At 41.7% G+C, this 27,412-nt stretch overlaps 1 protein-coding gene across 2 annotated transcripts in view; it reads left to right on the forward strand.

Moving 5' to 3' along the window:
• Nucleotides 1-3,249: 3,249 nt before the first annotated feature.
• LOC126262903 (monocarboxylate transporter 1-like) overlaps nucleotides 3,250-27,412 on the forward strand; it is a 96,568-nt gene continuing 72,405 nt past the window's right edge. For both annotated transcript variants that reach the window (XM_049959804.1, XM_049959806.1), the window contains exons 1-2: nucleotides 3,250-3,319; nucleotides 23,872-23,969. In XM_049959804.1, coding sequence (XP_049815761.1) covers nucleotides 23,880-23,969 — 90 coding nt within the window. In that variant the 5' untranslated portion in view covers nucleotides 3,250-3,319; nucleotides 23,872-23,879. The remainder of the gene's footprint in view (nucleotides 3,320-23,871; nucleotides 23,970-27,412) is intronic.

Raw genomic sequence — 27,412 nt, forward strand, 5'->3', positions numbered from 1 at the left:
CGCCGGTGCAGCAGGCGTCGGCAGCTGACCTCATGGCGACGTGGCTCCGTGGGCGTGCCCGTACTGGGGCGCCGGGCGGCGACGAGTTCATCCCAACCACAGGGCATCCTGGTTTCAGCGGAGCACTGGTGGCCTGAGGCTCCCGAGTGTGATCAGCAGGGCGCGTTGCGCGCATTGTCGGAGAATCTACACAGCAGCAGCCAGGCGGAGGGATCCGCAGGCCTGGGCGGCGACGACGAGGGAGAAATTGTAAAGAAAGTTGAATAAATAATTGTAAAACTCCACGCCGTCTCAGTCTTTGGCGCAGCCACTGTGTCTGCTGCTAACAAGTGGTGCATAAGTCGTGACAGTTGGTAAGAGCTGATGGTAGTGTTCAAATGTAGCGTAGACCCTACAAAGCTGTGGGCCCAAATTGTAAACAAGGCACTGTGCAAGCTGGTGGCTGCTCCATAATGGTGTAGGCTGTGTTTATGTGAAATGGACTGGCTCCTCTGGTCCAACTGAACCTATCATTGAAGGGAGAATGCTATGGTAGGCTACTTGGAGACCATTTACAGGCATTCATGGGGTTCGTGTTCCCAAACAACGATGGAATTTTATGAATGACAATGAGCCGTGTCACCGGGGCACAATTGTTCGCAATTGGTTTGAAGAAAATTCTGAACAATTCGAGTGAATGATTTGACCACCCAGAGCCCGACATGAATTCCATCGAAGATTTATGGGACATAATCGATAGGTCAGTTCGTGCACAAAATCCCGCGCCGGCAACGCTTTCGCGATTATGGGCAGCTATAGAGGTAGCATGGACCAAGATTTCTGCAGGGGACTTCCAACGAATTGTTGGGTCCATGCCACATCGAGGTGCTGCACTGTGCCAGGCGAAGGAAGATTCGACACGATATTAGGAGGTATCCCACAACTTTCGTCACCTCGGTGTACTTTTTAAATATTAAAGTTGTTCAGTTCTAAAATGGAAAATGTAATTTTCAATAATAACAGTACAAATAAAATTTCTTTGTTTCATTTTCCCTTTGTCACCTAACGCACTTCACTAACAGTGCCTACGCCCATCGAGTCCCTTAGTAACATTTAGGCTTGTTCTATATTCACACTGAAACAACCATTTCTACATTGCACTTTCATTCGGATGATGCAGGTAAGAACTGATCACGAAGCCTTTTTATTTACGTTCTACTGTCAAAGTGTTTCTCCACGAAAAATACTTATTCTCTGACACGACACTCTTTTACTCATAAATCTTATTATTAATCCCGCGCGCCTCTTCTCGGAACAACTGAATTACCCGAGCACCTATCTTCTACGAAAAGACGTAACACATTCACTCTTAATTACACTTTCTACCAATTCCTTCATACTGCTTATTAGCGACGGGGCTATGCGCAAAATCATTATACAGCAAGACAGTTCTCTCTCAGAGTAAAGGCGCGCTCAGCCTCGAAGGTCCAGAAGCCAGCGATAAATAAGGAGTACAATATCGATGCCTTACAACATCAAAGACTGCACTACTGCTTAAGCAACTAGTAACTTGGTAATATTCATAACAGTCGGCGCCTGACGTCTTTGAAACTGGAACTGACACACTCTTACTGGATTCAGAGGTGTTTCGCTTATGTCATATATCTTGCATGCCAGGTGCGATAGTTTCGTTACGGCTAGCTCTCCCAAGGATCTCGATAATTCTGACTGAAAGTCATCTACTCCAGGAGTCCTGTTTCCACCTAGAGTCTCAGTGCCCTGTTAGATTCTTTTCGCAGTATCATATCTTCCATCCTATCATTTGTTTTCTCTTTCCTTTCTATAAGAGTGTCTTCAAAAGCCGGCCGGTGTGGCCGAGTGGTTCTAGGCGCTTCAATCTGGAACCGCGCGACCACTACGGTCGCAGGTTCGAATCCTGCCTCGCGCATGGATGTGTGTGATGTCCTTAGGTTAGTTAGGTTTAAGTAGTTCTAAGTTCTAGGGGACTGATGACCTCAGATGTTAAGTCCCATAGTGCTCAGAGCCATTTGAACCATTTTTTGTCTTCAAAATCATTTACCTTGTAAAATCCTTGCATATATTCCTTCCACCTTTCAGCTTTCCTTTATTTGCTTAGTACTGGCTTGGCATCTAAGCGCTGCGTATTCATTCGGTCTCTTCTGTTCGTTCGAAAGATCGCTTCAATACCCCTGCAGCCTTGCACGTGTCCTCTATGCATCCTTGCTTTGCCATTTTGCATTTTCTGTCAGTCTAATTTTTCAACTGTGAGCATCCACATTTGCTTACTTCATTTACTGTATTTTTATATTTTTCTGTAGAGTCAGATAATTAACCACTTCAGTTGTAAATAGTGTTACGGGTTCAAAATCATGACTGGATTTCACAGTTATAATCCCATATTCAGTTGTACAAGAACCATGAGGCGCGTGGTTGCTCACACTGTGAAATTTAGCTACGGGCCGGTGACAGCCGCACGTGAAGCTGCGGATGTAGTTCACGTGCAGCTGTCACCTGAGTTCAGACGTGTTCACAGCAGGTGACGGCTAAGCGTCTTCCAGGATTCGGGGGAAAGATTAATAGCAATTGCACTCCAGCATCGTGTTGTAACTGCCTTCACGCGATGACGTAACTAACGTTACGAAACCGGTCGTGCTTGTTAAATAAAGTAACCACACAGCTGGAGCAGGTTTGTCCAGTGCTCACAACTATTTTATATGTGCTGATGAAAAAACCCATGCCACGTGGGAACGAGGTAGTGAAGAAACATTTACAATAAGATCATAGACTGGTACGGTTCTCCTTCGGGAAAAAAATGGTTCAAATGGGTCTAAGCACTGTGGGACTTAACATCTGAGGTCATCTGTCCTCTAGACTTAGAACTACTTAAACCTAACTCACCTAAGGAAATCACACACATGCTCGCCCGAGGCAGGATTCGAGCCTGCGACCGTAGTAGCAGCACGGTTCCGGACTGAAGCGCCTAGAACCACACGGCCACAGCGGCCGGCTTTGGAAAGAAAGGAAGGATAAAATATACGCTGTCCTCAGTGAAAGGAATAATAGCGAGAGCTGCTGCCTGAAATCCGTGTGTAGTAAATGTGAATCAAATCTACATTAACTGGAGGACAAACATATTTCACCATGCAATCGATTGTCTCACTGATCACAGGTAATTATCGAACGAGTCATTTCGAGTGGTATCCGCGTTGATAACACGCAGCGAATTTTGCTTCAGGCAACACAGTGAGTGGAGTCGTGACAGTGGAATGATATCTCCAGAGCCCCCGGTGCTGCGGTCCTGCTGAGCATTTACATCCAGGTAAAGTAGCAAGGCATTATCGTAGCAGTTATCACGTTTCTGCTGTTCACTTCATGTCACGTAACGGGAGACAACTTTATGCGATTTCACGGTACACACGTAAGAAGCAGTAGTGGATGGAAGGGAGTTTTCTCGTCTTCTCTTACAAATCTGGATTCTGTCGTTAAACAGATCACCTATCCCTAAATCATACTGGCACATTTATCATACTCCACAACCCCTAAACTTTTATGAAACTTCTAACCGGTGTCTTTCTACGGCTATTGACTAGTGGAAAGAGTGCATTTGCACCATCAGGTGTACAATTTCATATTTATTCTCTACCATTTCCAGTTATAACAACCATATTCACAGGCGAGAAACAGTAAACGTCAATGAATGTTCTACAATTAGCATGTCGTATTTGACGAAAATGTATTTTTAATCCATTGTTGTATACAGTTTTTTTTTCTTGTGGAGATCGTTGTTGCAAATGAAACCAGTAGAGATGTATATACCCTAAATGTTTGTATCATTATCACGTGAAAACGCTACATGCGCTGTAGGCGTTTTAAGGAGTGTTGTTCAAAATTCCTCTGGAAAATCCCGACACCTTTTTTGCAGTCATTACAACTGAATGCTGGGATGTTTTCTGCAATGCCTTGGTTAGTCCTCTCCTCCCTGCGTCGTTCCTAGCACAATCAAGTTGGTGCGCCGTACGTAAGGACTTCCATGGCCTTTAATTATTTGTTTTCTTCGCGTCTAAGTTGTTACTGCTAATTTAATAGTTGTTGGTTGAGAGCACGAGAGTTTTATAATACACACATCAAAAAACGTTTTGCATCACCACGGTTCCGAGAGTTCCGGAACCTGTACAGGAAACTGGAACAGAGATCAACATAAACACATAAACATCACTTCCGCCCTTTTTATTGCTCATGGAAACCACACATTGCATGTCGTACCACCATACACATCGGTATCTCTAATACCCAGTAGCACGTCCCCTTGCATTGATGCATGCCTGTATTCGTCGTGACATACTATCCACAAGTTCATCAAGACAATGTTGGTCCTGATTGTCCCATTCCTCAAAGGCGTTTCCTCGTAGATCCTTCAGAGTGGTTGGTGGGTAACGTCGTCCATCTATCCCAAGCATTTTCGATAGGTTTCGTGCCTGGCGAATATGCTGGCCACTCGAGTCGAGCGACGTCGTTATCCTGAAGGAGGTCATTCACAGAATGTGCACGATGGGGGCGCGAATTGTCGTCCATGAAGACGAATGCCTCGCCAATATTCTGCCAATATGGTTGCAGTATCGGTCGGAGGAAGGCATTCACGCATTGTACAGCCGTTACGGCGCTTTCCATGACCACCAGCGGCGTACGTCGGCCCTACATGAAGTCACTCCAAAACATCAGGGAACCTCCACATTGCTGCACTCGCTGGACAGTGTATCTAAGGCGTTCAGCCTGACTGGGTTGCTTCCAAACACGTCTCCGACGATTGTCTGGCTGCGACACGCATCGGTGAAGAGAACGTGATGCCAATCCTGAGCGGTCAATTCAGCATGTTGGTGGGCCCATCTGTACCGCGCTGCATAATATCTTGGTTCCAAAGATGGACCTCGCCATTGACGTCGGGAGTGAAGTTGCGCATGATACAGCCTATTGCGCGCAGTTTTAGTCGTAACACGATATCCTGTGGCTGCACGAAATGCATTATTCAACATGATGGCGTTGCTGTCAGGGTTCCTACGAGCCGTAATCCTTAGGTAGCAGTCAGCCACTGCAGTAGTAGCCCTTGGGCGGCCTGAGCGAGGCACGTCATCGAAAGTTCCCGTCTCTCTATATCTCCTCCATGTCCGAACAACATCGCTTTGGTTCACACGGAGACGTCTGGACACTTCCCTTGTTGAGAGCCCTTCCTGGTACAAAGTAACAATGCAGATGCGATCTAACCGCGGTACTGACCGTCTAGGCATCGCTGAACTACAGACAAAACGAGCCGTGTACCTCCTTCCTGGTGGAATGACTGGAACTGATCGGCTGTCGGACCCCCTCCGTCTAATAGGCGCTGCTAGTGTATGGTTGTTTACATTTTTTGGCGGGTTTAGTGACATCTCTGAACAATCCACAGTCAACGTCTATCTTCAGGAGTTGTGGGAACTGCGGTGATGCGAAACTTCTTTTGAGATGTGTAGTGTATCAATGTCAGTCTGTTTCTATCGCTCGCTATCCAATTGTCACAAAAAAAGTTTTCGTTAAGGTATCACAGTGGATCTTTTATAGTGTTAGAGGAGCGCAACAGTTCGTGATTCACACTGAAGAGCCAAAGAAACTGGTACACCTACCTAACAGCATGTAGGAACCCCGCGAGTACGCACAAGTGCCGCAACACTACGTGGCGTGGACTCGACTAATGTCTGAAGTAGTGCTGGAGGGTACTGACACCATGAATCCTGCAGGGCTGTCTATAGACTCGCATGAGTACTAGGAGGTGGAGATCTCTTCTGAACAGCACGTTGCAAGGCATCCCAGATATGCTCAATAATGTTCATGTCTGGTGAGTTTGGCGACCAGTGGAAGTGTTTAAACTCAGAAGAGTATTCCTGGAGCCACACTGTACCAATTCTGGGCGTGTGGGGTATCGCATTGTCCTGCTAGAACTGCCCAAGTTCGTCTGAATGCACAATGGACACGAGTGGATGCAGGTGATCAGACAGGCTACTTATGTACGTATCGCCTGTCAGAGTCCTATCTAGACGTATTAGGCGTCCTACATCACTTCAAGTCACGTTGAACGATTATCTTCAGTCGTTGGTACCGTTCTTGCAGGATCTTTCTCCAGCCGCAGTGACGTCGTAGATTTATGTTTTACCGGATTTGTGATATTCACGGTACACTCGTGAAATGGTCTTACGGGAAAGTCCCCACTTCATTGCCACCTCGGAGATGCTGTGTTCCACCGCTTGTGCGCCGACTATAACAGCACGTTCAAACTCACCTAAATTATAACAGTAGTAACCGATCTAACAACTGTGCCAGACACTTGTTATCTTATACAGGCGTTGCCGACCGCTGTGCCGTATTCTGCCTGTTTACATATCCGTGTACTTGAATATGCATGCCTATGCCTGTTTCTTTGGCGCTTCAGTGTAAAATAAAGCTGCTTGACACTGTTCACGAATAACGTCGTACAAAGGAAAGTCGCAAGATCCGAAAAAAATTGTGTTGGAGTGGAGGAAGCTCTGAACAGGATCTAAGCTTCATGCAGGGTACTGCAGTTAACGCTCACAAGGGGAGGCCGCCAATTGTGAAATTCAGATTCGATTCATACTGCGCATAATAAATGCTCATGGCCAGAGGTGTAATGTGGCAAAGCACCAAGACGCACTTCTCAGCCGTGGTCGAGAAAATGGACGGTTAAAAGAAACCGCTGCGGTGAAATACTCTCTACGATTAATATTTGTCTACAGCGTATTGGGCGCAGCGGTAAGGGCTCGGGTTCGTAACCCGAAGGTCGCGGGATCTATTCTCGCCCCATGCAATTTTTTTTATTATTAGTTTTTTGTGAATTGCTTATGCATGTTGGTGAAGGCAGATCGCTCTCCAATTGTAACGCCTCCATTTTTCCGTTTGTTTAACAGGGTGTACCAAAGCTCTCACGTCCGCACCAATTTTCGACGATGTTATAAGTTGCGCTAGGGATCGCATCTACCTTCTTTCGAAGTTAGCAGCCAACTACGCTGTTATGCGGCGGCTCGTTTCGGCCCATTCAACACCTGTCCTTCAAGTGTAACGAGCGAGTAACGGAGTTTATATTTCATACCTGCCACAGCAAATTTGTGTTCGTGGGGTCTCTATTCTAATTCGAATGTTTGACTTACGCTATATGTATTCGTTTCGGAATATCGTTTCTACGTCTTCCGTTAACTATACGTGGTTAACATTATGAGAACAATTAATAACATTTATGAAATACAACTTTGTTTGCGGAAAACATCATGATGTTCGAAGTCGCCAGTTTTTCCACGACAAACGACTTTCGACAACTTATTATATGCATAATTGTTGCAACAGATTGCCGGGAATATATATATATATATATATATATATATATATATATATATATATACATGTGTGTGTGTGTGTGTGTGTGTGCACACATTTGAATTACAAAAAACAAATACTAAAAAAAAAATTCATGGCGCGAGATTCGATCCGGTGACCTTCGGATTACGATCCCGAGCGCTTACCGCTGCGCCACGATGCTGTAGAAAATTATTAATCGTAGAGAGTATTTCACCGCAGCGGTTTCTTTTAACCGTCGATTTTCTCGACAACGGCTGAGAAGTGCGTCTTGGTGCTTTGCCACATTACACCTCCGGCCATGAGCATTTATTATGCGCAGTATGAATCGAATCTGAATTACACAATTGGCGGCCTCCCCTTGTCAGTCTAGACAAATGTAACATTTTGTTCATGATATGCTGGAAAGATCCATTATTATTGTTATTACGATGATAACTGTTCGCTTACAAGCATGAGAAACAGACACAAGCTTAAGATGTGCCGAGGTAGGAGTGTAGAGCGAGTGGTATGACCACATGAAGCTAATAGGGCAAAGACAGATGACACACTGAGCTGAGGTCCAAAGGAAAAGTAGCTCACCGACAAAATAGTAACTTCTTTCTACTGATCCCCGCTGGTACGCCGTCTGTGACCCTTAAAAAGTTGGATTTATGGAAGAGATAAGAAGATCCGACACCAGTGGTACGTTTAGCAAATGGGGAAGCATCACAGAAACTTTCATCAGTTTTCCGCATCGAACGCTATGATTGTTGGAGCGTATATTACAGTGTGACAGTGTGGTGGTTGCTAAAGTGCAAAAACTGTTCATTCTACGGACAGAGGGAAGCATCTTCCACATACATCTCGCGAAATTACCGTTACTCGTAGATAACGATGGCTTACCTTCCTCCTGATGTAGTTACGATGCTACAGCAAAACAACTGAGGCAACATGAAGGAACCTTTGTATGGAATACTTCTGCTGTCAGAAACGGATGGTAGATTTAGTATCTGACAGTGATTCGGATTTGTCATCGATACGGAGGAAAGGTCAGATTTTGATTCATAGCACCATCGCAATTTGCTATGGTGAAATGCTCCGACGCTGCTGCGAACATGTCACGTGGACTTGTCCCCGGACCCACAAGAAAGACGGGCGTCGCAAAGAACTTGTGACGTCACTCCAGTTGCATTGTCCACCATACGTTGCATACAGACGGCTCCATACAGGGTCCGCAGGAAATCAAAATGTCAATGAAGAGGTGCCCAGTACTCCTGGGAGAAAGGGTATTCCGCAGACATGGCTTAGTCACAGCCTGGGGGATATTTCTAGAATGAAACTTTCTCTCTGCAGCGGAATGTGCACTGATCTGAAACTTCCTGGCAGATTAAAACTGGAATGATTAAACTACCCAAAGGATGAAAACACTGAAAATTTTTGAAGATTTTGAGAGTTAACAATAGGAAGCTATTTAAAACATATTATGAGACATATGGTGCGAGCTAACATTGTAACAGTCACCGTATCCAAAACTAACAGTTGAAAGGAAAGAAAACTCACTGTGTAGAAAAATTTGTCAGCAGTAGGTGATCAGTGATTGCAATACGCGTTCCCGGCAACACCTTTTCTTGGATAATCGTGTAGGAAATAGAAAGTTGTAAATAACAGTAGTGTGTTAACAGCAGTGGTTCGTTCAGTAAGCGGGAAAGCATCGCAGAAATGGCCATCCACCTCACGTTTCAGACCCTACAAGACTTGCAGTATTCAAAAGTGTGTGATTTATTATTAATATTCCGAGAGGCTACGTATTACTTCCATCGAATCACGGCTTGCAAAACGACCACGACAAGAAAAGCAGAGAATTCGAGCTTATTCAGAGGCTTAACTTGGAACCCATCCACCCGACTCACAAATGGGTCAGGAAGACAGTAAATGATAGCAGCAGACAATGTACACTCCGCAACACACCGGAAGATTGTTTGTGGTTTAGATCGTCATTTACTGCAGCACTCTGCGATATTGTAGATATAACACTGCCGGCAGGATACTGTTGTATGACTCTATGAAGTAAACGTATTGTTACTATGTAGTTTAACAATGACAGAATGATGACACATGATTAATAAATGAGAATGGAGTTACGCGTCGATAAATAAAGTAGACCTTAGTGTACATCTCCACTGCAGACTGATAATCTGATGTTGCTAGATGTTGTCAATTTATCACCGTCCGTAATCGCAACTGTATGGATAAGTTGCTACCTGTTTCTGATCATAAACAAGAGGAGGACGGCCTTGGATAGCACCTGTACGATAAATCTGTGATGTTGCGACAGGAAGACTGTCGCAATAGTGTGCAGTGACATTAAGGCGGGATAAAGAGAGACTGGTGCACAGTCACGACGACCAGCAACCGTTACTGTTCAGATTCGTTAATCAAAGCATGATTTAAAATATCATCTGTCCACCTTCCACCATAATCTTCGTAATGACGTCGTCCACCTCAGTGTTTTCTCAGATGCATTTCTGTGTGTTTCCCATCACTCCTAATATTTACCAAACATGCAACTTTCCAATGCACGGTCTTAATTTTTTTGTATTTAAACTGCATTCTTCAGTCCCATAAGTCAAAACTAATAACACAGTCTCATTACAAACTATTCATTTCAGATATATTTCAAATTTCAGATTAAAAACTGTGATTAGACTACAGAAGCCTTCCTGAGAAATCTTTTACGTTTACGTCTCTTGCATCAATCCAGTGGTTCTCTTCAGCTGCAAAGCAGATTATAAATCTACTCTGAAATCATTTCTTCTGGACAGGTCCTTCTACTCCATAGATAAACTCTTAAATTTGGTAGGTTTGTTTGCGTGAGCAAGTACATAAATACTCATTCTACAAATTCAAACGCCTTTTACTTGGTGCAATCTATTTTATTTGCTCCAAACGCTTTTCACTTTACATTTAGGCATTTTGAGTGGATTTAATATAGTGCAATACAGTTTTGTTTTTACAAGCGATACTTGTAGATTAGAAAACACCTCACATCCTAATTTTTAGATACTACTTATAGTAATTCGTTTCTGCTGCTGAAATCTACAGAGTAAGCAGGAAAATACAAGAGAAGATAGAATATCGAACTCAGTGACATACAAACACAAACTCAGACATAAAATCACTAACATTTTCAAAAACAAGGCATAAACATAGCATACGCAATAGACAAATCTATGAAAAAATATCATCTAAAACTGACAACAGACATACACGTACAAAAAAGAAGGTATACATTAATTGAAATGTAACTCTTGTGATGGGAGGTATCGGAGGCAAACAGGTAGAAAGTTCAATGACAAATACGAAGAACCCATGACAGCAGGGAAAAACGGGACAAACCACTCTACTTTTGCTGAACATCTCAGAGTACATAATCACAAGACAATCTGTAGTGAAGGAGACATGAAAATAGTCAAAATATACAATAAAAGACACTCCCTGATACTAAAAGAGAATTACCATACACAGAAACCTAATCAGAGAAGAAAGCCCTTTTGTCTGACTACTTTTAAGTGGAAAACAACTCACAATTTACATTAATAGACAAAATAGTAGAACAACACGCCAACAAATGATCATAAGAATAATACCTTGCAATTATTTCCCCTCGCTCTTCCATGGTCCACTCTAAGTAACCTTTAAACCAAAAATCCAACCATACAAACCCCAATGACTTGTTATCTACAGTCTGATAACTATGGGATCCGCATTCAGCTTTCTACAGCGTCGTCCCTGACTACCCAGAACCCTACCCTCCCGAATATCTTAATATTATATTACATATTTTAAAAAAATGTGGTTCATGGTGTGGGTTTCTGTTGTCATGTCCTAGTTCATGAACCACGGGCAACGTATGAGTGGCCAAGTAAGTGGTCCCGTCAGTCGGGATACCAGTTACTTTGGAATAAGGCTTGGCATCTCGGACATATTCTGAGTCGTGGTCACCTTTGTGCTCATACGGCAAAGACTACCAAATCCACCGGTTAGTCCCTCAACCGTTAGGGGTAAAACTCAATGGAACTCGGGGCAAGTAAGGCTAGCAACCTGCTTCCCTGGTACTTTAAATATGATGCTGGCAACAATCAGCAAAATGCCTCGGACCTTTGGAGGTGACGGAGTCCCACCTCTAACTGACAAACCAGGGACTCCTAAGATACGACTTGGCAAACAAATGGTAATGAGATGGGGATCTATTAATATCAATGGGGGCTACCCTGGGGAGAAGGTAGAGCTGGCAGAGGCTGCAAGTAAGAAGGGGCTGGACGTTTTAGCTGTTAGTGACATTCGGGTAAGGGTTGAGAAAGAACAGGAAGTGGGAGAATACAAGGTCTACCTATCAGGAGTCAAAGCAGGAATAGCACAATGGGGTGTAGGGCTTTACATCAGGAAAGAAATGGAACCGAGCGTAGTTGCAATATTGTATGTAAACGAACGAGTGATGTGGATAGATTTGACAGTGTCTAGCAAGAAAAGTAGGATAGTGTCAGTATATTCGCGTTGTGAAGGGGCAGATCAATATAAGATGGATAGTTTTTATGATGCACTCAATGATGTAGTTGTTAAAGGACAAGGACAGTGTTCTGCTCATGGGTGATATTAATGCCAGGATTGGAACTCGAACAGAAGGGTATGAAAAGGTTATGGGTGAATTTGGAGAGGATATGGAGGCCAAGAGGAACGGGAAACAACTCTTAGATTTCTGTGCCAGTATGGGCTTAGTAATCACAAACTACTTTTTTAAACATAAGAACATTCACTTGTATACTTGGGAAGGCAGGGGAACCAGATCTGTCGTTGACTATATAATAACAGATCAAGAATTCAGGAAGGCTGTGAGGGACACACGTGTGTTCAGGGGATTCTTTGATGACACTGATCATTATTTAATCTGAGGTGAAATTGGTATTGTGAGGCCGAAAGTGCAGGAGGTCAGGTCCATATGTAGAAGGATAAGAGTGGAGAAACTTCAGGATAAGGAAATCAGGCACAAGTACATAACAATGATCTCAGAAAGGTACCAGTTAGTTGAATGTAGTCAATTACAGTCACTGGAAAAGGAATGGGCAAGGTACAGGGACACAGTACCAGAAGTGGCTAAAGAATGTCTTGGAGCGGTAGTGTGTAAAGGTAGGATGAAGCAAACAGCTTGGTGGAATGACACAGTCAAGGTAGGCTGTAAAAGGAAAAGGAAGGCATATCAAAAATGGCTACATACTAGAACTCATGTAGACAGAGAAAGTTATGTTGAAGAAAGAAACAAAGCCAAACAGATAATTGCAGCATCCAAGAAGAAATCTTGGGAAGACTTTGGAAACAGGTTGGAGACTTTGGGTCAAGCTGCTGGAAAACCATTATGGAGTGTAATTAGCAGTCTACGAAAGGGAGGTAAGAAGGAAATGACAAGTATTTTGGAAAGGCCAGGAAAACTGCTGGTGAATCCTGTGGATTCCTTGGGCAGAAGGAGGGAATATTTTGAAGAGTTGCTCAATGTAGGTAAAAATACGATCAGTAATGTTTCAGATTTCGATGTACAATGGGATAGGAATGGTGATGGAAATAGGATCACATTTGAGGAAGTGGAGAAAATGGTCAATAGATTGCAGTGCAATGAAGCAGCTGGGGTGGATGAAATTAAGTCGGAACTCATTAAATACAGTGGAATGTCAGGTCTTAAATGGCTACGCTGGATAATTGAAATGGCCTGGGAGTCGGGACAGGTTCCATCAGACTGGAGAAAAACAGTAATCACACCAATCTTTAAACATGGAAACAGAAAAGGTTGTAACAATTACAGAGGTATCTCTTTAATCAGCGTTGTGGGTAAAATCTTCTCAGGTATTGTTGAAAGGAAAGTTCGAGTATTGGTTGAGGACCAATTGGATGAAAATCAGTGTGGGTTTAGGCCTCTTAGAGGTTTTCAGAACCAGATCTTTAGCTTACGGCAAATAATGGAGAAGTGTTATGAGTGGAACAGGGAACTGTATCTATGCTTTGTAGATCTAGAAAAGGCATATGACATGGTTCCTAGAAGGAAGTAATTGTCTTTTCTACGAGATTATGAAATAGGAGGCAAACTTTTGCAAGCAATTAAAGGTCTTTACATGGATATTCAGGCAGCAGTTAGAGTTGATGGTAAATTGAGTTCATGGTTCAGAGTAGTTTCAGGGGTGAGACAAGGCTGCAACCTGTCTCCACTGTTGTTCATATGATTTATGGATCATATGTTGAAGACAATAGACTGGCTGGGTGAGATTAATATATGTGAACACAAAATAAGCAGTCTTGCATATGCGGATGACTTAGTTGTGATGGCAGATTCGATTGAAAGTTTGCAAAGTAATATTTCAGAGTTAGATCAGAAATGTAAGGACTATGGTATGAAGATTAGCATCTCCAAAACGAAAGTAATGTCAGTGGGAAAGAGATATAAACGGATTGAGTGCCAAATAGGAGGAACAAAGTTATAACAGGTGGACGGTTTCAAGTTCTTAGGATGCATATTCTCACAGGATGGCAACATAGTGAAAGAACTGGAAGCGAAGTGTAGCAAAGGTAATGCAGTGAGTGCTCAGCTACGATCTACTCTCTTCTGCAAGAAGGAAGTCAGTACCAAGACTAAGTTATCTGTGCACCGTTCAATCTTTCGACCAACTTTGTTGTATGGGAGCGAAAGCTGGGTGGATTCTGGTTACCTTGTCATTAAGGTTGAGGTTACGGATATGAAAGTAGCTAGGATGATTGCAGGTACTAGTAGATGGGAACAATGGCAGGAGGATGTCCACAATGAGGAAATCAGATAAAAACTGGGAATGAACTCTATAGATGTAGCAGTCAGGGCGAACAGGCTTAGATGGCGGGGTCATGTTACACGCATGGGAGAAGCAAGGTTACCCAAGAGACTCATGGGTTCAGCAGTAGAGGGTAGGAGGAGTCGGGGCAGACCTAGGAGAAGGTATCTGGATTCGGTTAGGAATGATTTTGAAGTAATGGGCTTAACATTCTGAAGAGGCACCAATGTTAGCACTGGAGGAATTTTATAAGGGAGACTATGCTCCAGACTGAACGCTGAAAGGCATAATCAGTCTTAAATGCTGAAAAAAAAATAGTTTGATGCACACTTGGAAACATACAAACACACATACACAGACACACACACACACTCATACATGCATGGCTACAAACAGACCAGAAGGGAACAGTTATTATTATGTCCTTCGTTTGGTTAACAATATTTACGTAAGATATTCGGAAAAGAGACATCAAATGAAAACATTGCTGCAACAGAAATTATAGTTCTCGAAAGAAAATCTGCAGTAACTGCTACATTAGTAGTGGTGTGTTACAGCAGTTAGCTTATCGAAATATGGAATTAAGAGAAAAAGTGTGACTTGAAAATGTGTCTATGTTTCATAAGCGAAGTGATTGTGTGACATCTTATCTATGACCAGATGAGAGGAGACCAGATTTCAGGCTGGAAAACGAGTAATTGTAAGTAGTAATTAATTTACGTAAAAATTAGGATCTCAACTGTTTTCGCGTCTGGAGCAAACACAATACATTGTAGCAAGAACTTCTGCATTTAAATTTATAAAATGAGTGTTTAAATTTGGGTTTGTAAACTTTTCCTTCTGCCAAACAAAATGTATTTTTTTCTGTGTACCGTAACGCGTTTCGACATCTATGTACTCTGCCAAAGGTCCAAAATGGGAGCGACATTTCGGTTAATAAAGTGCAGAATGGATGCTTAACATTTTTAGTTAAAGTATTAAGTGCCAAAGAAATCAAAATATTAATAATTACTTGCCACGACATTTAAACAGAAGTCTGTTTACAATGAATGGTTTGTTTCACTTCTTTGAAAGAACGTACCTTCATTGGTTACAGTCAGCCAATACTTCTTGTTGTTCATAACCACTCACAAAATGTTATATAACTTACATTACAATTTGGGCAAGGGAAAAGAAAAGTGCTCACGCAGAAATTGTGAGCAATTCGTTTCCAGTGACATATTGCAGCTACGACATTTGCGGTTGTCGTAAACAAGACAAATGTCAAGGTTGGGGACGAGAGACCCAGTATCCGCAGTGCTGAAGCTATTATGCTTGTTACATTTCGCTGAAACCTCGTATTCCTGGAAGTCGTGCCGAAGTCGTGGAACATTCGGGTGAGTAGTAGCATATTTCTCTAGAAATAATTAAAACCCGACATTTGCTTATAAAACATAAATAACGAATTAGGAATTCGTATTTGTTGAACTTGAGTTTCGCCTTACACACTATTCTGAAAACCCTGAAAAAGCGAAATACAGTCAAGTCCTATTTCATATCGCAATTGCTTATTGTCACAACAGACGGATCCATTGTTAAAAAAGCGACAGAGGTTTGTCTCTGTACGACGAATTATTCCCACTGTCGGTTCGTTCTATGAAACACATTTGGTTTAAGACAAGAGCCTAAAATTAACCACTTTCTATGGTGTCTCAGTATTTAACAATGTCTGCAAAATTCGTTGGCAACACGGACAGTGAGATGTTTACATCTATTATCTAGGACCTAGTAGAGTTGAGTACAAGAAAAAAGCTGTAAACAACTAATAAACTGCTTCACCACGTCAATGATGTGAGAATATTCTAAAATGCAAAAGACAATGAAATCTCTGTGTTGTGGCAGTATCTAAATGCGCAAAGTGTATTCAGTATCTATAAAAAAATTAATGTTTATGTAGATTATCACAGAATGTTTACGTCAAAATTATTTTCCACACATGTCTCACTGTGTTTGTGATTTCTGAAGTATGTGTCATGTGGAAGGGGGAGAAAATGCATCACCAGAAGAAAATCACTAACAGACGCTAAAGAATTATTGGCCACCTAGAAGTTAAGTACAAAAGAAGCTTTGAAAATCTATAATTAATTGCGTTACCACATCTGTTGTGCCGCAATATTCTAAATTACGCCATAAAATGTAATGTTTACGTTGTAACAGTGTCTAAATACATAAAGTGTATTCAGTCTGATAATGTGTGCAACGTCATCACCCAACGTTTGTTTCATTCATCAACAGAATAAGCAGGGATAGGAGAGGTGGAGAGGGGGAGGGAGGGGGGGGGGTGAATAAAGATAATGCAGGCAGGAAAATAATGATGCTTCAAATTAAATATAGCCGCATTTAAAATGTCTGTGTAATTCATTAAAATACCTACACAGTCTGATGCTTATCGTATTATGCAGGACATCTACGAAAATATGACCAAAAAACACCTACTGCATATGACAACACATTGCCTGTGAGCATACGATTGTGTGACCATCCTCCATTGCTGTAAAAACCTTATTAAACGGAAATAATTATATATAATGTACAGATATGTAGATGCAGATTCAGAAGTGGTAGTGTTCCACAATTTAGGGGGCCACAACTAAAAATGGCATGAAAATTCTACCAATACTTAATGCTACTACAGCTGAAATATAGTCTTAATATCAAGTACTCAGCCACACAGGTCATGGTTCAAACCTCAGATTATCAAAGTTCAAACAAAATAGCTGTAAATATTGCGAAGTAAGGTACATGAACATTATAGAATGTGCGTGAGTGTGACAGCATGAAATGGCCGGCTTGCAGAGAAGATAATATCGACGTCTTAATACATTGTTGTTGTTGTTGTGGTCTTCAGTCCTGAGACTGGTTTGATGCAGCTCTCCATGCTACTCTATCCTGTGCAAGCTTCTTCATCTCCCAGTACTTGCTGCAACCTACGTCCTTCTGAATTTGCTTAGTGTATTCATCTCTTGGTCGCCCTCTATGATTTTTACCCTCCACACTGCCCTCCAGTGCTAACTTTGTGATCCCTTGATGCCTCAGAACATGTCCTACCAACCGGTCCCTTCTTCTTGTCAAGTTGTGCCACAAACTCCTCTTCTCCCCAATTCTATTCAATACCTCCTCATTAGTTATGTGATCTACCCATCTAATCTTCAGCATTCTTCTGTAGCACCACATTTCGATACATAGAAAACAGAAACGAAATAAAGTGACTACTGCAGCGATAGCGATGGGGAATTACGTATAATCGTCGAAGTAATTAAATTTCATAACAGAGTAGCTGAAAAGAAAGATGCAAGTCGTCGTGTGTGTACCTAAACAGTCTCGCACAGGGATCAAACACTCGGTCCATTCGTAAACATTACGTTTTCTGACGCGTTTTAGAACGTTGCGGTACCACAGATGTCGGAACATAATTAATTTGAGCCTTACAATGCTTCATTTGTACTTAACCTCAGCTAGGTTCCAATCATTTTTGGATTATTTGTTATCGATTACTTTTTATAGTGATATATTTTCTTCACTCTCCCCTTCCCCCTGACACATACCTTGGAATGCACAGTCATAACGAGATACGTGAGCAAAGTAATTTTGATGTAAGCACACTGCGATTACACACATAAGCGTCACGTTTTTTACTCAGACTGAATACACACTTCACGTATTTAGATATTTCTGCAACATAAACATTTCATATCCTGAATTGTTTTAGAATACTGTGACATCATAGATGATGTAAATTAATTGCTTTGAGGCTTACAGCGCTTTTTTTTTCTTGTACTTATCCTCAGTTAGATCTTAGACATTCGATCCGTGTTGCCAACGAATTTTGAAGACATTTCAAAATACTTTGACACTACAGAAAATAATGAATTTTAGGCTCTGTTGTGTCTTTAACCAAGTGTGGTTCATAGAGTGAACTCTGAATGCGTTTGCCCAGTACAGACAACTTTCGGTGACAGTGATAATGACTCATGGTAGAGAGAATGAACGTTTCACTTTTTTAAGTGGGGATCCATCTGTTGGTGACAGTAAGCAACTAGAATGTGAAACTATTTCACGTTTTCAGGGTTTGTGGAGTAGCAATTACGGTAAAACTCATGATTAACAAACACGAATTCCTAAATCGTTATTTACATTTTGAAACAAAATTGCTGGTTGCAGTACACCATGGCAGGTGATATATAGATTTGAAGGAAATTTATCGATGTGTCTAGTGAGTCAGTCCTTAAACGAATTTTTGGAAATCAGTAATGCAATCATAGTTGACGAAAGTTCCAGCACACTTGGGGTTGGGTGGGGGTGTGGTTGCGGGGGTAGGGGCGTCTTGCCATGATGATAAAATATAGTAGTTGCTGATGTCAGTGAAATGTATCAAACCCAGTTACATGAGAAACGGTTGCTGCGCAGTAGGCGACTTGAAATTTCTCAAAGGGTGGGGGGCTTGCATGCAGCTCGCTGACAGCATGATGATGAGAGTGTCCAGGTGGGCTGTGGCAGGAGGGCTGTCTCCCTCCACGACCATGGCTTGTAATGATAGAATCCCAGGAATAACACATGTTAGCGAAACATAACAAGCCTAACCGCCTCAGCACTACAATGCTGAACCTGCCATCCCTAACCTTGACACATGTCTAATTTATGACAGCCACAACTGCGTCAGCTGTAATATGACACCGCAAACAAGGTGCTGACGGGTGCTGAATCAGCACATTCCTTTCCTCTTGGCCATGTCCTAAGGTAGTTTATTTTTTTAGATCATCAGAGTATACATTGTACATAACATTTTCTAACTAGTTGCAAACACCCCTAGGTATTCGCTGACTGTCACTAGTGAAGGGACGTTCTTTCAAAGGAATGAAACAAGACATTCAATCTTAACTGCCAAGTATTCGATTTCCGTGGCAGACAATTATTTAAATTTTGATTCTTTTCCATTGTAATACATTAATTAAAATGGCGAGGTAGCCTTTCTGCTTTTTATTAACCTTGTTGTCGCTACCACTACCAACCTGAAGGAGGGTACACAGATGTTGAAGCATGTTAGGATAAATAGAAAAAAATTTCATTGTGTTTGACAGAAGGCAGAGTTAAAGGACCCAAAATTAAGTACTTATTTTATACATTTAAATACCGTTTTCTTTCTGCAGTGTATTTTATTTGCTCCAGACGCGTTTCAACTTTTACGTTGAGGCATCTTCAGTGGATTTAATGTGGAATAACACAGTTTCGTTTATACGTGCAATATTTGCGAATTATAAAACATTTTACTACACCTAGGTTTATACTTTACGAAAACACAATGGGTTTGATTGTTTAACGTGCATGACATCCAGTTACCGAGTAAAACTTATATAACACATTTATATGTGAATCAAAGAGTCAGCAAAGTTGTTGATAACCACCTCACAGATTTTATAAATTGTCGTGACATGCCACTATAGGGTCTCTTCGTCCCTCTCCATTACCTTGGTACCAGTGGATAAAATTTCAAGAATTCCAGATGTCAGTGAAATACTGTATAACAAGCATAACTATCTTAGCACCACAGATGCTGGGCTTCCCCTCTCTAAATTTGACACATGGCCTGTTTATGGCAGGTGCAGTTGCGTCAGCTGTAAGATGATACCAGAAAAAAGTGCTGATGGATGCTGCTGAGCCACCAGTCCTCACCGTCCCTCCCCTCCCCCCCCCCCCCCCAATCGCCATATGCATAGTGAACCACTGTGCTTGCAAACCCCCAAGACAAAATCATACATCGTATAATGTGTCATGTGTAATTAACAACAACAGCAAATACTTATCTAAATTAAAGACTAAAGACTAATATAACCCTTCCTGGCCACCGCTGTGGCTAGGAAATTTGAATAGGTTTAATGCAGGAAACACTCAGTTAAATGTTCAGCCAGTGTATCACTTCTTAAGAGTGACCTATTTCCCATTCACTCACCACACGTACAGCAGACTTCATTAGCAGTGACCCCATATCAACGCAGTTGTGTCCATTATGGCTATAACCAATGTGGAACGGCTCCGGCTACGATCTGATCTACTTCATTTGCCGAAGTCAAAACACCAGGAGTCTGGGAACATACCCTGGGCAGACACCGGCAGTTCCAAGTCCACAATTTATGGGGAGCTGACCCACCTGACATACAGCCTACAGTTACGGAGTTAACAGTAGACAACAATGAAAACATGATATTTCGTTGAGTAAAATGCATCTACCGACAATACAGTCCTTCCTGCAAATTCGAGCGTTCTCATATAGGTATGCCAAGGTTTTGTTGAGAATCTTGGTTTGGAACATCCACAGCAACAGGCGCTAATCCGAATATGGACAGATAAAAACCAACTGGATTCTGCAAGAACCATTGTAAACAATCACGCCACCGTGCCGCTGCTCTTTATAAACAATGCAATAACACTCGAAGGTCACACTGCCAGCTCCCGTAGTCAGTTTACTGTCACCTCAGGCCCTTCCTGTTCGTAGACTCACAACCGACTCCTCCGGCGGCCGCTTCGGCATACAGGGGCAGCCACCGCAAAGAGCCAAACATCACAATGCTCACCTCAACGACAACCATCTTCTGTGGTCTTCGATTTACTTTTGACATTACATTAATTCTGAAAGTGGATTTGTACAAGTCGGCTTACACTTACGTCTACCGATGACCACGCTGTCTGGTCTCCTTCACCAAACCAACCAACCAACTTAGTCTCATTATGGTTTTGCAGCATGTCCAGTTTACCGTCATCTTGTACATCATAGATGTGTTCTGTTGCTCCCTTGCAAATATAGACACGTCTCGCATTTCTTACACTTCGGCTTCATCCGTTATGACGCATTCAGGAACTCACTGTCTCACTCTTCAATGTCACTTGTTCTCTGGTCATTACTGAGTGGGGAGGATTCCCATGACGCCCTAGAAGTTTGAACTAAACACAACCCTGCTCAGTCGGGATCTTCCTGCTGGATGAATGTGTTTTGCGAGTTGCACGCCTAGCACTCAAGCATTCTCGTTCCAATAGACGAACCCCTTGCAATAACACTGACTGTTGTGCTGAACAGTTGGCTGGAGGATCTTGTCTTGACAATACACAGACCTCAAATTAATCTCGCCAGTGATATGAGACCCCGACGTCTACACATAGTACCAGCTGTGAGCATGATTGGCTCAAGTCCGTGTTGTACCCAAGGATAACATGCCTGAAACATGCAGTGATACACAGCCACCACCATACTCTTCTACAACAGTTCTCAGGTATATGATATATATACTATATTCTTCTGTGTTACACACTGGACACCACTATTGATCAATACTTCGTTCATGACGTATCCTTGCCTACTTTATTTGTATAGAATGACACCAGAGCTTAGTTCTGTTGTTCGTGATCGACGCTACGGTATGAAATTGTTTGTGCGGACATGATTGGATACTCTCTAGGTTAACATAGCCCCGCAGCTCTCTCTACAATGACGGCATGCACTGCATCTTATATTTTATAAAAACTTATATATCGTTTACTTTTCTGTCTAAGTTGCACATTTCTCTACAAATGTCTAGCTTCGATCATATGTGACCATTTTCGGATCTATGTACTTGCGTAAACACCCCACTGTATCATGCAGACTGGAAATAAAAGGCGATCAAAAAGTTTACATTCGAAGGCTGTTCTCTCCACAATTGGTACGCCAATCAGGCAAGATCGTTGTAAGCATTGAGGCAATCACTCCACTGACGCACCAGTTTGAAGATTCGTGTTTGGTAAAACTCTGTGTCCTGCTGCGTGAAGGAGTCCGTAACAGCCTGCTGGGTGTCCTTATCTGCCAGGCATTCTTTACATTTCAAGGCCTTTTCTAAGGGATTGAAAGAGCTATAATTGCATGGGGAGAGGACCACAGGGCGGATGTACGAGTATCTCCAACTTGAGTTAAGCTGGCTCCCAGATAGACTGGCGTCTTGTGTCGAATCGTCACCAGTACAGAACTTGGTGCATCATTCCACAACGGTGATTTTCGACCGACATGCTGCCCTACCCAAATTCTTCATCCTCTGATGGATGTCTAATCTGTATGTGCTTTGGAATCCAAGAGAATAATAATAACATCATGCTGGTCCTGTTTGGACGCATTTGGGAATAACGTCGCCATAGTTCACAGTGCCACGTTTACCGCACACGCTTCAGAAAGACATAAATGCCACATCGATCCCTTGCCTTGTGCTTAAACATTCGCATTGGAGTCACGGTACGTTGCATAGATATTGCAGCAAAGCCCTCAAATGCCATCTTTCGGATCGACCCGTATACGTCAGGATACATTCTCTCGACATTACCTACGAACCACAAATTACAACTAACGGATATCAGCAGCTCACTTGGTTCTTCAGTGCTGTCGAACAAGCTACCAGCTTTCCATGCTCACAACCCTTCTTGTCGTGAAGTGATAATGCATGCTCGATCTAAGTTTGAAATGTCCCTTTAAAACACGTTGACAGACTACACAGAACACGCAACAAATGTTCTCCCGTTCACTAGCAGGGAGAGATATTTTCGATAGTAAAAACACGCACTGTCCAAGTCAGTGGTTTGGAGTAATACTCTTATGAGCAGAGGAAAACATCTCAGGATTTGTCAGTGTGTGTTTGTTGACATTCCACGATGTCTATATAAATGTCTCTCTCATGATATGTTGGTGAAGTGTCGAGAATACGCGCCGACAGGGCGTGCTCAGGGGGGAAGGGAGGAGGGAGGTTGACCTCCAATCACCAAGAGACGAAAGGCAGTCCACCCCATAGCACAAGACGATGATCTCTGATCCAGGTGTTTAGGGGGAAAAAGTCGGACGCTGTAATGGGACGCACACATAATCTCGACACTTCGCCAGAAGATGATGAGAGTGACACCGCGAATTTGAACATAACTACATGAATGGAAGTGTAAGCAAGAATTTTTCAGCAGTATGCACCAGGAAAATCTACATTCACACTCTTTTGATCTTTATACACACTCTATTCGGCAACTTGTGCAGCCTAGAATAATATATTTACGTTGTCACTGCTTGTATATCTAACGGAATAGGTAAAAACTGTCAGACAATAATATCGGGATAGTTCCCACTGTAAAAAGCTGAAAATTCAGATAATTTTTAATCGAAGTATGCTTTGCGTGTGAAAGAAAAATATGTGGAGGGTACTGAGGAGGTGTAGTTTGTTTTCAAAACAACTGCAAGACCTACGCAGGAACACTGCACAGCTTTTTGGAACCTATACCACGTTTGTTTAACATAGACTTCAAGTGTATAGACTGAAGGTCAGCGTAATTTTGCTTGCAGAAAGGTTGAAAGTCTCGGGTTTTGGAGTGTTCTGGCAGATGCTTATCACTTCATCCTCTCACTACATCTGCAAACTGAAGGTGAAGATATTTTAAAAGATGGTTTTATTAAATGGATCTTCTGTCAGATACTTCTTAATAGTCAGTGAGTTATGAATGTAGATGTACACAACAGACAAGGCTCAGAGCTGATGGACACATGGCCTTCGTTAGGAAGAGCACCTAACTTCATAATACACGCATGGATTTTTCAGCTAATTAGTCCTGTTCTCATTTTCAGATGCAGAGATGGCTGGAGCAGAAACTGTGGAGTATGAACTAGTTCCGCCCGATGGAGGGTGGGGTTGGATGATTGTGTTAGGGGTCGCGCTCGGAAACGTAAGTCGAAAGACAATGTACTGCATGTATCGAACATCTTTCAGAGTAATAAATGACTGCATGATTAGGTCTATAAAGAGAGCTGTGGAGGAGATAGTACCACCAATTTATGCACACACACACACACACACACACACACACACATATATATATATATATATATATATATATATATATATATATATATATATATCGAAAAGAGGGTAACTCTTCCACATCTACATTCCATACTGCGGACTATTGACCAATAACCCATTATTATCACAAATTTAAATCTCATGAGTATCCTGTTATTCGTAAGTATAGACAAAATTACTACTCTGTCAGGTCACTTTGGTCTTTGCCTCTGCCCAATTCCATGAACATTCCAGTCACAGCAACGCTGCACAAGAAGAAGTCACACGTGTCTTGTGGTGATACTGAATACTAAACTAAATAATGAACTGAATACACTTCACTTACTTCCTCCCCCTAGCAAAATTATTTAATCCGCAAACAATTTTACATCGTTCAGGAACGTTACTCATACACTCACTACATGGTCTATGTCTCCATGTGTATGCCGCTAGACGATGTAATCAACTATGAGTTAATTCAGCATGAGACACTAACTTACATGGGTTAACGCTTATAAATACTGAACTGATTTTGAAAAAGTGAAGATCCTGTTACCTCCAGCTTTACATCACAGAGTCTTCACAGATATACGTGCCCTTTTCTGGATCCCCATTTACCTATGTTATAGTGCAGTGGAATATTCAAGAGTTCTGATATTACATTTACATTGAGCAGTTTCCGTTCGCTTACAATAGTATTTCTACGATATCTGAAGCTACATTTAAGTTTTTCAGTACTAACGTTGTATCTAGAAAATGTATCAAAGCTTTTGACGTAGGACTATGGAACAAGTTATATCATTAGCAGAAGGGGAACTCCCAAGCAGTTTACAGAAATGCTGAAAACCACCTACGAAAACGCACACATATGTACTGAGAAGAGGCCAGAGTAATTCATTGCTAAATACACTGCTTGACAAAACAAAATTAAGCACCCAGAAGACGTAGTCGGATGTGAATGTGACACCAATACATACACACCGTTGGCAGGTATTTAAATGATGGCAGAACGACCTCCAAAATGCATTAGTTTTGTTCATGATTAGTGTTCTTACCGTTCCCAGAGGTTTACATATTAAAATAGATTCCTCATGTGAAGTCGTTCGTTTTGATGGAACACTTTCACCCAGTCAAACATTATCAAAGTAGCCAAAATGTTTCTAACTTTTGCTCTTAGAGATTGATGTTTCGGTTCGCGTGTTTCTCTTGAATGTTTTGGTATTATTTGTAGCACTTAGCTTTATACTAACTTTTCTCGTGGCAGTAATAACACTCAATAATTTTTTGTTCGCAAGAACTTTGCTTAAATTACTTTGTCAGCACTAACATAGTAACATTTTTCTGATCAACCCTAACAGTAGCGAATGCACTTACCATTTCTTGTCTGCGACAAGCGAAACTCTTCAAGTCTGCCTCTTTTCATCACACAAGTCCTAAGCCATACTAAACGAAACATATTTCGTCGAAAGTTAGCCTAAAACTTTATCATCCTTGTCTGTTTCTCCACTGGTTCACCAACATCTGCAGGACATCCTGCTAATGTTTCAGGTTTTCAAATATAGTGCACGATAGTATTATAGTGCAACATTTTGTAATTAAAATCGTTGTTTTAATGTAACTTTATTTGTGGCTGATCGTTGTTCATGAATTACGTTAAGCCGCTTCCACAGACCAATTGCAGTATCATACGACGCAACAGTTTGTAGCTGGTCAAATTTCAAACCATACGAAATAAAAAGCTCTGCTTATGTCTTAAGCTCATCCTAACAACATTCTGCATCTGTGTTGGCACTGGCCTTATTTTCTTTTCATCAACAATGTCCGTACATTTCCCAGGATGGAAGAAATTTCCATTTGACATTTCCATAATCATAAATTATTTCAATCAAATTCCTGGGTACTGACGAAACTTTCCCTTTTCGCTTCACAAATGAAAAATTTCGATGTATTTGAACTCACTTCAGAGACATGCTTGAAGTGAAGAGAACAAAGTATCACTCTGCTGAATTATGACACCGGCATCTTAACAAATGGAAATATATCTTTTTTGAGGTATTGGAAAGAGATTTTGAAACTCATCTCAACAACTTAACATGTTTGGAAATTGATCGAGTAGTACCCAGATCAAAGTGGAGGAGTGACTGTCCAATCGTCGGGACGAAAGGTCCAACGAACGCTTGTGCTAGTGCAACAGACTAAGCAGCAATTTAACTCAAGTATTACTCATGTGTTTAACTGTGCCCTAGAATCCCGTCAGTCTGTGCCCTGTTGTAACGATCATATGACCAGCTCGTTAAGCTATTCCAACTTTCACATCGTGTACAAAAGTAAAAATGGGGATATAGTCTTCACGCTGAATCTTGCTAGAGTTTTAGCGCCGTGGTGTGGTTGTATGATGAAATACGTTATAATGGTACCATCCCCTCAAGATATGTCTTTACAAATATAAAAACTTTTCAAGAACCTGGAAGCTCTGTTATGTGAACGAAAAGCTAAAAGAAATGCAGATCATTTTATCAGAAGTAACACCCAGTCAGTACTAGGCAGTTTGAACATGAGAGTGGGATCAGCCGAAGAAGTGTTTTTTGAGCACTACATTCCAAATCATTCAGTGTATTCCATATTTCTCCATCACAAATACCATGGCAGTTGTTTTCAAAACATGATAGAATTCCACAAATATTTTCTACGAGAGCTGCTAAATGTTCTGGTGTTGTTTACGAATGAAGCATGATTTTGAAGTTATGGTCAAATCAGTCTTGACAGTGTATACTACTATTCTTTAAAAAACTGCTCTGGCTACAGGAACAGGGTAAACAACAACCTTAGTCTGTCATCATGTTATGTGAGCGTTTCAAGAATCATATCAGCGGTCCCTACTTTACTGCTGAGAGTCTGGAAAAATCACAGGTATCTGGAGTTCCTAACAGGCATTTTGTCTCAGCTATTGGAAGACATTTCAGTAAATAAATGCAATGGATGTCATACCTCATGAATCCCCCTCCCCATGCTGTGACATCTTACTTGAACACTTTAAGTCACTGGACTGGTCGCTCAGAAGACACAAAATGATGTGCCATCTCGCCAGACATAACAAGCCTGTACTTACATCTGTGAGGAAATATATAGCCAAGACGTCTACAAAGTTTTAACACAGACTTATACTGCAATGTCTAGATGCAATTTAATGTGCAATGCTGTTCGTCAAGAACAGTTTTAAACATGTCTCAATGCTCCAAGTCATTATGTTGAGCACTTTGTGTAACAATCATAACAAACCCACAATGTATACTACCTGTGTCTTTGCCTTCATTTCGTACAGTAGGG

The sequence above is a fragment of the Schistocerca nitens genome, chromosome 6 (genome assembly GCF_023898315.1).
Source record: "Schistocerca nitens isolate TAMUIC-IGC-003100 chromosome 6, iqSchNite1.1, whole genome shotgun sequence".
NCBI classification, from domain to species: Eukaryota; Metazoa; Arthropoda; class Insecta; order Orthoptera; family Acrididae; genus Schistocerca; species Schistocerca nitens.